The sequence below is a fragment of the Schistocerca americana genome, chromosome 5 (genome assembly GCF_021461395.2).
Source record: "Schistocerca americana isolate TAMUIC-IGC-003095 chromosome 5, iqSchAmer2.1, whole genome shotgun sequence".
In the NCBI taxonomy this organism is placed as follows: Eukaryota; Metazoa; Arthropoda; class Insecta; order Orthoptera; family Acrididae; genus Schistocerca; species Schistocerca americana.
In genome coordinates this window covers 52,790,954-52,808,092 of record NC_060123.1, presented here as the reverse complement: position 1 = coordinate 52,808,092, position 17,139 = coordinate 52,790,954, and the positions used below count along the sequence as shown (strand labels likewise).

At 38.5% G+C, this 17,139-nt stretch overlaps 1 protein-coding gene across 3 annotated transcripts in view; it reads left to right on the top strand.

Moving 5' to 3' along the window:
- The window catches only part of LOC124615701 (S1 RNA-binding domain-containing protein 1), a 235,337-nt gene that overhangs the window by 41,172 nt on the left and 177,026 nt on the right, over positions 1-17,139 (top strand). For 2 of the 3 annotated variants that reach the window (XM_047143740.1, XM_047143742.1), the window contains 2 exons: positions 8,346-8,451; positions 14,899-15,525. In XM_047143740.1, coding sequence (XP_046999696.1) covers positions 14,905-15,525 — 621 coding nt within the window. In that variant the 5' untranslated portion in view covers positions 8,346-8,451; positions 14,899-14,904. Of the gene's footprint in view, positions 1-8,345; positions 8,452-14,895; positions 15,526-17,139 lie in introns of all 3 variants that reach the window. The other variant, XM_047143741.1, reaches the window with a different exon arrangement.

Genomic DNA, 17,139 nt, shown 5'->3' with positions numbered 1-17,139 from the left:
AAATTTTCAGAATGGTCACATCGGCATAAGTGATACTGAACGTTCTCAATGCCCTGTGGAGGTTATGACTCAAGAAATCATTGATAAAATCCATGATATTGTGATGAATGACAGAAGAGTTAAGGTGCGTGAGATTGCTAGTGCTGCGGGCATCTCGAATGAACGGGTATATAATGTTCTTGTTGTTGTGGTCTTCAGTCCTGAGACTGGTTTGATGCAGCTCTCCATGCTACTCTATCCTGTGCAAGCTTCTTCATCTCCCAGTACTTACTGAAACCTACATCCTTCTGAATCTGTTTAGTGTATTCATCTCTTGGTCTCTCTCTATGATTTTTATCCTCCTCACTGCCCTCCAATACTAAATTGGTGATCCCTTGATGCCTCAGAATATGCCCCACCAACCGATCCCTTCTCCTAGTCAAGTTGTGCCACAAATTTCTCTTCTCTCCAGTTCTATTCAATACCTCCTCATTAGTTACGTGATCTGCCCATCTAATCTTCAGCATTCTTCTGTAGCATCACATTTCAAAAGCTTCTATTCTCTTCTTGTCTAAACTATTTATCATCCACGTTTCACTTCCATTCATGGCTACACTCCATACAAATACTTTCAGAAACGACTTCCTGACACTTAAATCTATACTCGATGTTAACAAATTTCTCTTCTTCAGAAACGCTTTCCTTGCCATTGCCAGTCTACATTTTATATCCTCTCTACTTCGACCACCATCAGTTATTTTGCTCCCCAAATAGCAAAACTCATTTACTCCTTTAAGCCTCGTATTTCCTAATCTAATTCCTGCAGCATCACCCGATTTAATTCGACTACATTCCATTATCCTCGTTTTGCTTATCTCCTCCTTTCAAGACACTGTCCATTCTGTTCAGCTGCTCTTCTAGGTCCTTTGCTGTCTCTGACAGAATTACAATGTCATTGGCGAACCTCAAAGTTTTTATTTCTTCTCCATGGATTTTAATTCCTACTCCGAATTTTTCTTTTGTTTCCTTTGCTGCTTGCTCAATATACAGATTGAATAACATTGCGGATAGGCTACAACCCTGTCTCACTCCCTTCCCAACCACTGCTTCCCTTTCATGCCCCTCAACTGTTATAACTGCCATCTGCTTTCTGTACAAATTGTAAATAGCCTTTCGCTTCCTGTATTTTACCACTGCCACCTTCAGAATTTGAAAAAGAGTATTCCAGTCGACATTGTCAAAAGCTTTCTCCAAGTCTACAAATGCTAGAAAAGTAGGTTTGCCTTTCCTTAATCTATTTTCTATGATAAGTCATAGGGTCAGTATTGCCTCTTGTGTTCCAACATTTCTACGGAATCCAAACTGATCTTCCCCGAGGTCGGCTTCAACCAGTTTTTCCATTCGCCTGTAAAGAATTTGTGTTAGTATTTTGTAGATGTGGCTTATTAAACTGATAGTTCGGTAATTTTCACATCTGTCAACACCTGATTTCTTTGGGATTGGAATTATTATATTCTTCTTGAAGTCTGAGGGTATTTCGCCTGTCTCACATCTTGCTCAATAGATGGTAGAGTTTTGTTAGGCCTGGCTCTCCCAAGGCTGTCAGTAGTTCTAATGGAATGTTGTCTACTCCCGGGGCCTTGTTTCAACTTAGGTCTTTCAGTGCTCTGTCATACTCTTCACGCAGTATCATATCTCCTATTTCATCTTCATCTACATTCTTTTCCATTTCCATAATATTGTCCTCAAAACATCGCCCCTGTATAGACCCTCTATATACTCCTTCCACCTTTCTGCTTTCCCTTCTTTGCTTAGAACTGGGTTGCCATCTGAGCTCTTGATATTCATGCAAGTGGTTCTTTTTTCTCCAAAGGTCTCTTTAATTTTCCTGTAGGCAGTACCTATCTTACCCCTGATGAGATAAGCCTCTACATCCTTACATTTGTCCTCTAGCCATGCCTGCTTAGCCATTTTGCACTTCCTGTCGATCTCATTTTTGAGACGTTTGTATTCCTTTTTGACGGCTTCATTTACTGCATTTTTATATTTTCTCCTTTCATCAATTAAATTCAATATCTCTTCTGTTACCCAAGGATTTCTAGTAGCCCTCGTCTTTTTACCTACTTGATTCTCTGCTACCTTCACTATTTCGCCTCTCAGAGCTACCCATTCTTCTTCTACTGTATTTCTTTCTCCCATTCTTGTCAATCGTTCCCTAATGCTCTCCCTGAAACTCTCTACAACCTCTGGTTCTTTCAGTTTATCCAGGTCCCATCTCCTCAAATTCCCACCTTTTTGCAGTTTCTTCAGTTATAACCAATAGATTGTGGTCAGAGTCCACATCTGCTCCTGGAAAAATCTTACAATTTAAAACCTGGTTCCTGAATCTCTGTCTTACCATTATATCTGAAACCTGTCAGTATCTCCAGGCTTCTTCCAAGTATACAACCTTGTTTATGATTCTTGATCCAAGCGTTAGCTATGATTAGGTTGTGCTCTGTGCAAAATTCTACCAGGCGGCTTCCTCTTTCATTTCTTCCCCCCAATCCATATTCAACTACTGTGTTTCCTTCTCTCCCTTTTTCTACTGTCGAATTCCAGTCACCCATGACTATTAAATTTTCGTCTCCCTTCACTATCTGAATAATTTCTTTTATCTCATCACACATTTCATCAATCTCTTTGTCATCTGCGGAGCTAGTTGGCATATAAACTTGTACTACTGTGGTAGGCGTGGGCTTCGTATCTATCTTGGCCACAATAATTCATTCACTAAGCTGTTTGTAGTAGCTTACCCGCATTCCTATTTTCCTATTCATTATTAAACTTACTCTTGCATTACCCCTATTTGATTTTGTATTTATAACACTGTATTCACCTGACCAGAAGTCTTGTTCCTCCTGCCACCGAACTTCACTAATTCCCACTGTATCTAACTTTAACCTATCCATTTCCCTTTTTAAATTTTCTAACCTACCTGCCCGATTAAGGGATCTGACATTCCACACTCCGATCTGTAGAACGCCAGTTCTAATTATATTTTGCATAAACATTGTCCGCAGGATGGGTTCTGCGATTGCTCACGCTTGGCCAAAAACGGAATCATGTGAAGTGTTGCAAGGATGGTTTGCAGCTGTTCAGGAAGATCCCACAGGACTTTAAGTGTCATTTTGTCACTGTGCATGAAACATGGATACATTACTATACTCCTGAGACCAAACAATAATCTAAACAATTGGTTACCAAGGGAGAATCTGCACCGAAAAGGCAAAGACCATTCATTCAGCCGGAAAGGTTATGACGACTGTCTTTTAGGATTCACAAGGGATAATCCTCATCGACTATCTGGAAAAGGGTAAAACTATTACAGGTGCATATTATTCATCATTATTGGGCCATTTGAAAACACAGCTGCAAGAAAAATGCCGGCGATTGAACTGCAAAATTGTCCTTTTCCATAATGACAATTCACCAGCACACACCTCAGCAGTTGTGGCCGCAAAATTAATGGAAATAGGATTAAAACTCATTTCCTTCCCCCCTATTGTCCAGACTTATCTCCCTTGGACTACTATTTGTTCCTCAATTTGAAGAAATGGCTGGCAGGACTAAGATTTTATTCAGTCGAGGATATGGTTGCAGCAACTAATAGCTATTTTGCAGACTTGGACGATTCCTATTATGCGGAAGGGATCAACAAATTAGAACAGCGTTGGACAAAGTGTGTAAGTCTAAAAGGAGACTATTCCGAAAAATAAAATAGGTTTACCCCAAACATGTAAGTAGTTTTTATTTTTGCAAGGACTTTTCAAACACCCCTCGTACATCCCTAGAGTAATCATTTAAAGCCGGTTCTTGAAACTTTGTTAATAGACTTTCTCGGGATAGTTTAAGCCTGTCTTCTGGAATCATCCAGTTCAGTTCCTACAGTATCTCTGTGACACTCTCCCATGAATTAAACAAACCTGTGACCATTCTTGCTGCCCTTCATTGTATACATTCAATATCCCCTGTTAGTCCTATCTGTTGCGAGTCCCACAGACTTGAGCAATATTCTTCAACTGGTCTCACAAGTGATTTGGAAACAGTTTCCCTTGGAGACTGATTGCTCTTCCCCAGTATTCTACCAATAAACCGAAGTCTACCACCTGCTTTACTCACGACTGAAACGATGTGATCATTCCGTTTCATATTCTCACAAAGTGTTACACCCATGTATTTGTATGAGTTGGCCAATTCCAAAAGTGACTCATTGATATTATTGTCATAGGATACTAAGTTTTTTTCATTTTATGAAGTGCAAAATTTTACATTTAAGAGCACTTAGAACAAGTCACCAATCTCTGCACCATGTTGAAATCTTATCGAGATCTGACTGTATAATTATGCAGCTTCTTTCAGATAGTACTTCATTACAGGTAATTGCATCGTCTACAAATAGTCTGATTTTACTGTTAATATTGTCTGCCAGGTCATTAATATACAACATGAACGAGTGTCCCAACACACTTTCCTGGGGCACACCCGAGTTACTTCTCCAGCTGACAATGACTCTTCATCCAAGATAACATGTTGTGACCTCCCTACACCAAAAGTCCTCAGTCCATACACAAGTTTCAAACCTGGAACCATTTGTGCTGCCCTTCTCCGTATATGTCCCACATCCCCTGTTATTCCTATCTAGTATGGGTCCCACACACTTGAGCACTATTCTAGAACTTGCCACATGACCACATTCTTTTCACAGAATGTTACTGAGAAAATTTAGAGAACTGGCATTTGAAGCTTTCTGCAGAACGATTGTGCTGCCGCCAACATAAATTTCGCCTGAGGGCTCACATGGAGGCATATAGAGAGTTGGTTTTTCCTCACTCTGTTTGCAAGTGAAACAGGAAAGGAAATGACTAGTTGTGGTACAGGTTAGCCCTCACCAAGTACCATACAGTGGCTTGCCGAATATGTGTGTAGATGTAGAAATGGAAAAAAATTGTGATTTCAATTAGTTGCAGATATACTTTAGGACGAATACCACTTCCAGACTGGGGTGGCGAACAAATAGTATACAAGTCGTGCATTCAGATCACTTGTCAGGTAATGCACATGTGGGTTCGAGCCTCACATTTTGCAATATTGTCTATAGTAACCTCGTATGTATTCAGTTGTCAGACCAAATATTTCAAACAATATAATTGTGTGCCTATGTGTTGAAGTCAGCCACCAAGAGAAGTGTCATTTGTAAAGGTAATCACTTTTGATTTCAATCACCAGTTAGGCAGGAATATGTGCATACAGGGAAATTATATGACAATGTCTGTGGAGGCTGTTGTCCAGCCATTACACCCAGCATGACATACTGGGTTTATTTGCAACTAGAATATCAGGAGTCCTCTCTGGCTGCAACGGTCACTGCCATTGCTGTCTAAATAAACAGCAAAAGCTGGAAAAGGAGTCATTCTGTGGCCAACAGTAGGAAAGCATGACCCTAGAAGTTAGTTGCCAATTCACCTTGGCCACCAATTATCAGTGAGCTTACAAATCTGCATAATAGTCTTCCATGTACAACCTAAATCTGTTTTATTTAAACAGGTGGTGTTTCAAGGCCAATAAACATAATATATAGACATTGTGGTCTTATTACACCAGTAGAAACGGAACATATTGAAGTACCCAGTCACAGGAAAACCAGTCTATATCCTGACAAAGGCCTCGTAAATATAGCTGAAATGTCAGTTATTTTACTTTTCTGCTATTGCAGTTAATTTATATGGTGAAACAGCAGTACACTGAGAAGAATTTTAATGAAATTTAAATAATCCACAGTAGCCTACACATTCCTGCCATGTGAAATGTTCTTGATACAAGATTTCAATGTTCATCATGCTTTGTACTGCTGTACAAGCAGAGGGTGGACAAATGTGTTCATAGGATTAAGTGATGTGTGCGTCGTGAGCACAGGCCACGTAACTCATGACAGTTTTACCAATCTCTTGTGTAGTTTTGCAGACTCGCCACTATATGGTGGACATATTTGCCTGTGACCTGCAAGGGAGTGATTGTTATCCCATAATTGCATTTTCAGCCACATAAGTATATGTTTGTGCTATATTTGTTATTTTATTATTATTATTATTATTATTATTATTATTGAATTGCTCATTGTTTGCTGTAGGTATTATAATCTTTGCAGTTGACAAGTCTTTTTAAAGTTACAACAGCAACAACCCAACCACCATTCCAGAAACAGACAGGATATAGGCATATGAAGTCAAGGAAACACATGAACTGAAATTTCTATGCTGCTGACATTGTTGTCATTGGTGTAGATTATCTTTCCCCATTTTGTAAATGCTTTGAGAAATTAGTTTTGTTTTATGCTATCTTGAAATTGGATGAGTTCTGCAACTTTAATCTTCTTCAGCAGTGTAGGTTTTCCATAAATTCAATAGGAAGGTAGTCATACCAAATCAAGTAGTCTTCAGTGGACTATTGATTAATCTCTGGAGAATTTGCCCAGTAAATAAGTTCTACTCATACAGAACTCTGTAACGTAAAGCCTGAGGTGGGCAGTTGGGAACTGAACTGTTACATTATTCTTTACATGCTACCCTTAAACATTTTGTTGTCATCAATATCAGTGGGGAGGCCCTCTGGAACATCCACACATGCTTGTCACAGCCCCTCCTGTAAACTCTGTACAGCAATCTGGCACATCACTTGGTATAAAAGGTGTGATTTCTGTTAGCAGTCGTAGCCCACTGTACAATATCTGATGAAGAGTATTTCTGCTAGAACAAAAAGATAAAAAGCAGAAGTGGCAACAGAATGCAAAAAGTATCACACCCAATATAAAATAAAATGGACATATATTTACTTTTAATTTTTTGTGTGTGCTGCTTCCCAAAATTATGAATGGTTGCTCTTTCATACAAGGTCTAGATACGGAAGTCTTCACACGTTTAATATCACAGAAAAATCCAAAAGGTTGACTCTGGCCAAATTTTGTGCCCCTTCATTACAAAGGAATCACTGGTGGCTGCTGTTGTTGGATTAACTTTGCCAGGTACTATTGAGTGAAAATAGCTCTCACGAGCAAGGGGGTATTTTGTTTCTAATGTTTTAATTGCTATCTATAATGTAGCTAGCATTTGCTTGGGAGCTCCTTGGGCAATGGTTGAGACTATTGAAGATAGAATTTTACTCGTAAGTCACTGTAAAACAGTACATTCTTGAGCAAAAATGTCTAATCACCCCTATTTAATGCAGAATTGACCACTAGAAAAGTCAAAAGAGGCAGAACAGTCAGTATAAAAGAAGGTAGGGAGTATTGTGGTGTTAGTAGGGAACCAGTGACAGCAGAATGGGACGATCAGGATAGCTCAGTGGCTTTGAACATGGACTAATCATGTTACTGAATACAAATCCCTGTCAGTATAAAAGGCAGGTAGGGAGTATTGTGGTGTTAGTAGGGAACCAGTGATAGCAGAATGGGACGGCACTTCTAAAACTGCCCAAGTTAACTGCTGATGATGTCATTGTAAAGTGAAAATGCGAAGGAGCAACTGCAGCTACACTGAGACCACACTGACTCATGTAGTGAAGGACAGGGACTGCTGAGCATTGTGGAGGGTGGTTGTAACAAATCACATGAAATCAGTGGAAGGAAGCACTTGAGAGTCCCATAGTGCTACCAGCAGTCCAGCCAGCACATGGATTATGCATAGGCAGTTAAGAAAAATGGGGTACATTGGTCAAGCAGCTCCTCATAAGCCACACATTTCTGTAGTAAATGCTAAGTGACACTTGAGGGGGTCTAAAGAGTGATACTACTGTACAGTGAATGATGGAAAACAAGTGATTTAGAATGAATTTTGTTGTACACTGTAGCAGTGTAATGGAAGGGTTTGGATTCGGTGACTGACTGGAGAACGTTACCTGCCATTACGTAGCGTCAACTGCGAAGTAAACAGGAGGTGACATTACGAAATGGGGGTGTTTTTTCATGGTTAGGATGTAGTCCCTGTATTGTGCTTAAGAAAATGCTCAACACGGAAGGATACGACCACATTTTACATCATTCTGTACTGCATATAGTAGAGGAGCATGTCGGAGATGATGATTGATTGTATCAGGGTGACAATGCCCTCTGTCATAAAGCAGTGTCCATAAGGTAGTGGTTGGTGGACAATAACATTCCTGAATTGGCCTGAATGGAACACCTTAGAGATGAATTAGAGCTTGATTGCTTCAGACCCCAGTGTCCAGTAGTACTACTTTCAGCCCCTTATTTAGTGTAAGAAGCTTGATTGCGAAATGTATGTTTGCTTTACTTTGTGTGTTAAAGGATGCTGATTTGTGTCTCTTTACAGGGCTCCCGATCGAGACAGAAAACTTTACTCATACTTGACAAGACTATTTCAGCAGAACAGATAATGGAAAAACTTATGAAGGAAGTACAGTAAAACACACTGAAAGGTAAGTGAAGAAAAAAAAAAAAAAGGTTAGGTATTTAGCAGCAGTTGTGGTGAACTCGACTAACTTAAGGCAGAAAATGAATGTTGTTAATGGTCTTAAATAAGGCCACTTTGATTGTAATAATAATGTAGTATCTTAATTGGTGTGATTAGGCCTTGCAATATTATTCTACTTTCACCCAAGTATAATGCAACATGAGTTATGGATGCTGTTTACCAATGCCCGGCTGTGTTATTGATTATAGGGAAGCTCGTGTGGGAAAACTGTTAAATTACAAGGACACAGAATGGCTAGGCAGTACTTACCTACCTCCAGGAGGCAGAATTTATAATGCTGTCGATAGAAACATTTAAAAGTAGAAAAAGTATTTCAGTTATTTGGAATGCATTTGTTCCAGCCCAAAGGAGGGAAAAGGGATTGTTTGGGGAGTATTGGAAAGGAGGGGAAGATCACTCAGACCCCATGTTGAGAGGAACCCACCTATTGTGAAGATGAGTGAGGCAAAGGTGAAGGGGGATTTGTTGGAGGACCCAACATTGTATTAAGGAAGAGGAAATCTTATGAACAATTACAGAAACTGATAATTGTCAGCAAATCATAATGCACAGTGGTGATTCAGAATTTTTAATGCAAAACTAGAAAAAAACTAAAAATATTTTTTCTGTGGGAAACTTGTGGCATTATGACTGAAATTTCAGAGGACATGCATTTATTGAATCTGCTGAAAACAATAATATTTTTGTCTTTAACACATTCTTCTAGAAAAAGATGATCTGATGTAGAGCAAATAAACAAAAATGAAATTGACTCTATTTTAACAGAAACTGAACAGGAACCGAAAGTCTTAACCACTTTAGGATTGCAAGTGAATGGAGTTTGGTAAGAAACAGTAAAAATTGACAAAAAATCCAGGCAGAAACAAACTCATAATGTAGGGAACCTCAAATATAGATAGTTAAAAGTTTGAGTGCATATTACCAGATCAAATTAAAACTCCAAGTTTAGCATCTTGGAAAATGAAGATTAAAACAACGTAGATGAAGGCTCACTCCACAGAACATTTTCAGCTTCGCATTCTGACCTTGGTAAGTAATTCTGTGCAGTCTTGACACAGTGTCGTTCTCTGCCAGTGGCATCATTCAGATGTGATAGAGAGGAGCAGGGAGTCAACACACCACTTCCCACAGCCATTGTCAGCTTAGCAGAGCCAAGAGCTGCTATATTTCATTCAAATAGCTCCTCGCTTTGCCAGAGTGCACCCTGTGCCAGTACTACCATCAAAGAAAAATCACTGGCACTATCAGGTATTGATTCCAGGACCCCCACAAGGTGGAAGTCAGTCAGAGGAACTCCCAGCTACAGAGATGTACACTGTAGTGTTCATTTTTGCTGAACATGATTCATTTAATGAAGATCTAATATTGTTTCTTCATTACCACTCAGTCACTCAAGTGTGCCCGTGAATTCAGCTGTGATAGACTTCATCTCTTCCTTGCGTAATTATTGCTGTAAGGAAAAGTAATGCTGCTGCTTTACTTCTCTTGAAGAATGTGTGAACACCTTTTATTTATATAAGTCACATGTAGTGCGTAAACATAACAACATCAACTGGATAACATCAGATTTTTGTCAAATCATAACATCCAACAACGAACATCTCCATGGAAGTATATCAGAAGAATGAATGAATCTGAATGACATTTCATTGACATTAATTTTGTCTTAGTAAAAATCATATCTATTGTCAAAGTTATAGAAGTGCTCTGAGGACTTTGACTACTCTAGATTAGGCTAGCAATTCTAGGAGGTTGTACACTAGTATTTGTACAGGTACTTCCTCTCTTGAAGTTACTGTGACCATCGTCCCATCTGGAAGATTCACATCGTCCTTGGAATTACACTGTTCTACAAAAAAAAACTTTTTTTCTATTTCTGATAAAAAATATTGTGATCCTAGTTGTATTTTGAGTGCTGAATTGAAAACTGTTTTTGGTTTTTTTCTGTCAGGGATAGTTTATGAGTAATCGCAATTTTATTTCTCTTTTCAGTTTCTGATATAGTGCAGCAAACGTGAGGTGAAATTCAACAAACAAATGTACATCTTTATGATGTTATAAGTTCATCACATTAATGGAGGGTGGGATCTAACATATAACACAGTAAACTTTGTGTATACACTTTGAAGCATTTATTTGACATGAGAAATTACAGAAAATTGACAAACAATGAGCCACTGCCTTGTAATGCACATCACTTTTTTCTCTTGTATTGTGAATCTTTCTTCTCTCGAATGATATTCCAGCAATAATCTGCTAACATAGAAGGTACCCACTTCCCTTCATAGCGCCTTTCTATGGTAGATGTCTTTATGGAATCTTTCCCCATGTTCATCCGATACGTCACTACAACTCTCTGTGAAGTAGTCCAGATGAGAGTCCATCATATGTACCTTCAAAGACATATTGCACCCCAAATCCTGATATGCTTTGATCATATCCTTCACCATTGCTTTGTAGTTAGTAGCTCTTCTTCTTCCGAGGAAGTTTTCTGACACCATCTTGAAACAGTCTCATGCAGTTTTTTCTTTATCAGTTAAACATGCTTCAAAATTTGCACCTTTCTGCAGCTCCCTGATTTGTGGGCCCACAAATACACCTTCCTTTATTTTTGCAGCTGAAAGACGAGGGAATTTGGTAGCTAGATATGCAAACCCACAGCCTGTTGGATCCATGGCCTTCACAAATTGTTTCATCAGGCCAAGTTTGATGTGAAGCAGTGGAAGTAGTATATATTCAGGAGCTACCAGACTTTCACGTTGTACATTCTTTTCGCCAACTTTCCATCTTCACCTAGGCCATTTCTTTTTCACGTAGTGAGAATTTCGGTCTCAACTATCCCACTCGCAAAGAAAACAGGCATACTTTGTGTAGCCTTGTTGATTTCCCAGTACCATAGCAATTACCTTGAAATCTGCACATATTTTCCATTTGTGTTCATTGTCTTTTAATGAATTTAGCATCCTTTGTACGAATTCGTAATTAAAGCTACTGGAACAGAGGGTATTTTATTTCCATTATGGAGCGAAACACCCTTCAGACTTGTTTTCGATGCATCTATGAAAAGTCTCCACTCCTGTGAAATATAAGTGAAGTTCAGCATTTTCATGAGGCCAGAAACGTCATTGCAAAATGTCAGTGCTTTGTCAGTTGAAAAATAAGAAATAAAGGCATGTTCTCTGTGCCTGAACACACTGATTTTAGTACGTTGGTGCAGCAGATTACACTCTTGTAATCTTGAACCAAGCAGCTGCACCTTTTGTTTACTTAGTCCTAGATCACATACTAAATCATTTAAATCTGCCTGTGTTAACAAATGTGGTGATGACTCACTTGTGCAATAATATAAAGAATCATCATCTGTGATTTCTTCAGTACTACTTATTTCACTGTCACTTGCAATTTGACCTCGAGCTCTTGAAGGTACTGGAAGGTTGTCGGAATGCTGCACTGGCATTCTCACTGAAGGCAGATCTGGGTAAACAATGTGCCTCTTTGACTTTTTGTTTGTAAAACCCTGAATTTTTGTTAGACAGAAATAACAATCAGTAACATGGTCCTTAGGCTCCCTCCACACCATGGGAACAGCAAACAACGCCACATTCTCTTTACCTTTCCATCACTGAATTAGTTAGCAGTAACATGTAGCACAACAGAAATGTGGTGCCCATTCTTTATCTTGGTCTCCTACCTCTACTCCAAAGTAATGTTTGTATGCTTTCTTTATGACTGAAGAAATGCTCTTCCTATTTCTGGCAAAAATGAACTTCCCACAGATGTAGCATAAGTTGGCTGGCTTATATCGACCTCCATGACGACATGGCATTTCTGCAAATTTAAAAATACCACTTTGGTAATACACCTGTATTAAATTAATAGAAGGGAACTAGAGGAACGCTGATGTGTAAAAACAAGCAGTCATTTTACCTTCAGCACCAGGCTCAATCAGTTTACACACAGGAACTAAAAAATTCAACCGTGCTCGGAAATATGACAGACAGTTACTTGTCAGCCAAAACACCCACTCGTTAAGACTGACACAAATTGCGGCTAACACCACTGTTGTAAACTCGATGCACCTGCCCCTAGGAGGCGTGAAGCTTTACTGCCGAGGCAGCGACCGGCTGTCTCCGTTCGAGTTAATGAGATGTTTCAAGTGGTCTTAATGACATAGGTGTGGCGGGGGATAACCTAATGATGTCTGATTCTTCCCACCTGCTGTTGCACAAGAAATTATCACGTTCTATCACTATTGGATGCGGCACCATACCCGTATTTCTCTATAACATCTCTGTGTTTGCCATGAATTGAGAATATACATATATATGCATATTACATAAAAAGTATCCCTGACAATGATATTTTGTTTACATATTTGAATTTCCCACGGTAAAATGGTCTAGAAGCACATACTTTCATATCAGAAATAGAACCCATGTCGAACAGTGTTATTCTCAACATGCAAATAAAATACGAATCCAGATAATATTTGTACTCTCCTGTATGATAGCTTGTTTTATGGCTTTAATATGTAGGGATAAAAATCAGTTCTGCCATGGTGTTGTTTAACCCAACCCAAATTCATTGTCTTTTTTTCAGTCATATTGTGATGTGCTTAACCATAGTAAAATATGGAAAAATAATTTTTGTAAGGACCTGGTATAGTTGTCTTGGGTTCTACATAGAGTACTTGGTTATTGTAGAAAAACCTTCAGTAAGCTGTGATCGGACAAAAAGCAAAATATTGGGATATTGCTTAAAATTAAGAAGAAAATAAGAAACATACTTTCTTATCCACGTCTACTGACAAATTATGTAATTATGGGTTAAAGAAATGAAGATTCCGTTAAGTGCGTGAGGAATTGCATATTTTAAACAGGCCTCCATTCTAAGTAATTTTTAACTGGCATGGTGCCAACTGGACGTATGTGACCTTTGTAATGTTTGTGTAATAATTTATTATGTCAACAATTGCTTAGATATGTAAAAAAATATTCACATTGGCAGTTTCGGCAAATATTTGCCATCTTTGGGTGTGCTTAGTATTCAAAAAGCTTCATACAGATAAACAAATATAGCAGGCACTTCGAACATCTTAAAAGTCATTTGACGTTTGAATGAATGTACGTCATATCGTTGCCTGATAAAGATAGCATTTTGTCATGACTTTGACATTCAAAGTTTCCACTATATTTGTTAGTCCTTATGAAGCGTTTTGTGGATTAAGCATGTCTGAAGATGGCAAATATTTGCTGAAACAGATAACATGAATATTTTTTATATCTAAATGATTGTTGACATAATAAATTATTATACTCTATTCATACAGTGAGAGTATAAGTTATGATAAATGTCAGTGCATTCCTGTCAGATGCTAGGCTAGCAATAAGAGAAAAACAAAAAATGTAGTGAAGGGAGTATGTTTCTTCATAGTGGCAGTTTTACCTTAGGCACACTCATCATTCCTCAGCATTTGGTTTCTTCTGGGCTTTTGATGGGTACCGGGAGTGTGAGAAAGTTTGTTTATAATATTTACTCTGTCATCTGGAGTCTATAACTGCACACAGTCTCGTAGCAAAGTGCAAATATGCAGAGTCATCAGAAATTATAGAGTTTAGATTGAAGTACCCTTATACACTTTTACAGCCAAGTACTAAGTGTATTGAATTACCACAAAAACTGCTTATATCGAATGAACAAGGATTTCGTGTACCCTACACTGAACTACAGTCCCTTGGGTATACAACAAATAACAGTGTGTGTTGTGACTCTGCCAAAAGTGCTGATATTGATCTGATGCTAATAATGATCTGACATTGAAATTTTATATTGTCCATTGGAAGACCATCTATCAGGTTTAAGCAAGTAATAGTGTGATGGAAGTTTGCCAGTTGAGTTGCATTCGAATGGGCCTCATATTTCATCTCAGTGACATGTTAAAGATGCATATGTTTAAAAACTTGTGCAATAGTCATCCACACAATGGCTTGGTGGCGTTGGACTATTGTGGCAGTCCATTACGATCAAAGGGTTAATGTAGCTTCTGACAGATACTTCACTTTGCTAATGTTTACCTTGCATTCCACATCCCAGGTCTCCTCCTTCAGGATGATGTCAGCCAAACAAGGTGAACTGAGTACTAATAGATTCCAGTTGATAAAATTTCGTATTCCTCAGTTTTTCTCAACATTACTCCTAGTCTCTTTTCACTGATAGAATATCGACATAAGGCTTATGTATGTGTAAGGTGTTCCTTACACATAGTGTCTGGTTGATCTTAGTAAATATTTTTCGTGGACAGAAAATAATCTTGGCTCTTTGCTATTCTCTATGTCTGATGTATTTACATGCAGTTCTTTGGGATTTACTATTGAGCTTTCTTTTAAAACAGGTAAACATGGCTGACAAGGCAGTGGTGATCCCTTCTGATGAGGATGACGATGACTGCATCCCAGTGCCTGCAAAAATTGTCAAGATTCCAGAAATTCTTTTGGATGATGAGAATAAAGCTTTTACACGGACAAAGACCGTAAAACGTTATATATATTCCTCTGATTCTGATGATGAGGAACAGGAAGTTGTTAAAATTAAAAAGAGAAAACATTCCAGTAGTGATAGTGATTTTGCACCTGTTGATGATGATAGTGATGAAGACACAGATAATGGCAGGAAGAAAGCGAAAAAAGGCGTGAAAAGTAATGCCAAAGAACCAAGCTTGAGTAAACCCAAAAGGAAAGTGAAGGCGGATCTACAAGAAATTTCACCAAAAAAGAAAAGAAAATTGGAACAGGGGACCACTAAAAAAACTAATAAAACTGTAACCAATAAAAAGCAGAGGGTAACAAAAACAAAGACAAATGTTAAGTCAGAAGATTTACTTTCAGAAGTCACTGTCAAAGAAGAAGTGTCACAATTAAATGACATAGAAGAAGTGAGTGAGGTCATAGAAGATGTTGATGAAAAAACAGATGTGAATAGTAAAACCAATAAACCTAGCAGCAAGAAAGCCTTACCCAAGGTATGTAAATTCTTATCTCTTTTACTTTTCTTGAAAATTGTGGGCAATGGTGTTTATGTGTGTGTGTGTGGGGGGGGGGGGGGGGGGTTGCAGGGTAAGGGTAAGTAACCATGTGTTTAAATTTATCTCATCTCACTTCTGTTCCACTTGTGCTTGTTTCAGCCCTTTCTTTACTATTTCTCTCTCTCTCTCTCTCTCTTTGTATGACTTTCTTCTACAATGTTCACAACCTTCTTTACAGGAATAGACTTATGGACAGACGCAACACAACATGCCCTAGGTGGTGACTCACCAAAGGCACAGAACTGATTTTGGCTACCTGCTAGGGAAATTTTGATAAAGCCAGCCTGCTATCTTTTGCATTGTTGCCTTACTAATTATTCAGCATATAATGACAGTTGCAATGTCAGCTATCTTACAAATGATATATAATGTAATATACAATCTAATAAATAATCTAATAGATAAAAAAATCTCATATCAAAAACTTGTGGTTTTCATTGATTTTCAAATGATGTAGTTATGTATAATGAAGTGTCATCCAAAAAAATTATAGTATAATCCATCCATACATGAGACAATGTTCGAACCTAGTCCCCATGTTATTCAACGTGTACCTTGAATAAGCTGTGTAGAAAACCGAGGAGAAATGTGAAAAGAGGATTAAGGCAAAGCTTTGAGATTTCCTGATGATGATATTTATCAAGATGATAATTGTTGCGGTCTTCAGTCTGAAGATTGGTTTGATGCAGCTCTCCACAGTATTTTATCCCATGTGAGCCTTATCATCTCTGCCTAACTATTGCAACCTACAAAGTATATCCCCCCTGATTCATTGCCTCCTCATTAGGTATTCAATTTGCCTATCTAACCTTCAGCATTCTTCTGTAGCTCCACATTTCAAATGCTTCTATTCTCTTCTTGTCTGAACTGTTATTTGTCCACGTTTCACTTCCGTACAAGAGAACATTACAGACAAGTATGAGGTACATGCAGTAAGTAATGAAATATTTTTTTCTGAAAGCAGGTTGGTTTTATTCAGGATTCCAATACTCCATATTTTTCCCCACTCTATTGGCAGAAAAACTCTATTTTTCGACATAATCTCCATTCAGTGCGGTGATCTTATGCACCTTACTGGGAGGCCTTGTATGCCTCTGTGGTACCACTCTACCGTGGAGGAGGACATCAAACATAATAACCCTTTCAGAATCCCAGAAGACTGTCATCATGACTTGACTGGGTGAGTGTATGGCTTTGAACTTTTTCTTTGGAGGAGAGGTGGTGTGGCACTACTCCATGGATTACAATTTTGTTTCCAGTTTGAAGTGATAAATTCATGTTTTGTTGATGATGTTCAACAAAAAATTGTCCCTCTCAGGCTTGTAACATGCAAGCAATTCCATACAGATGGTTCTTCGCTGCTCTTTATGGTCGGCGAGGAACTCAGTGGGTGCACGCCTTAGAGTACCCCAAATAGTTAACATGTGTGCCAGCACTACCAACAGAGATATCCAGTTTTTACAGTGAGGTGTTTGATTGTGATCTGTCAGTCACATTAAATGAGACTGTCCACATGTTCCAACATTGCAGGACTCCCAGTTGTGTGCGGCC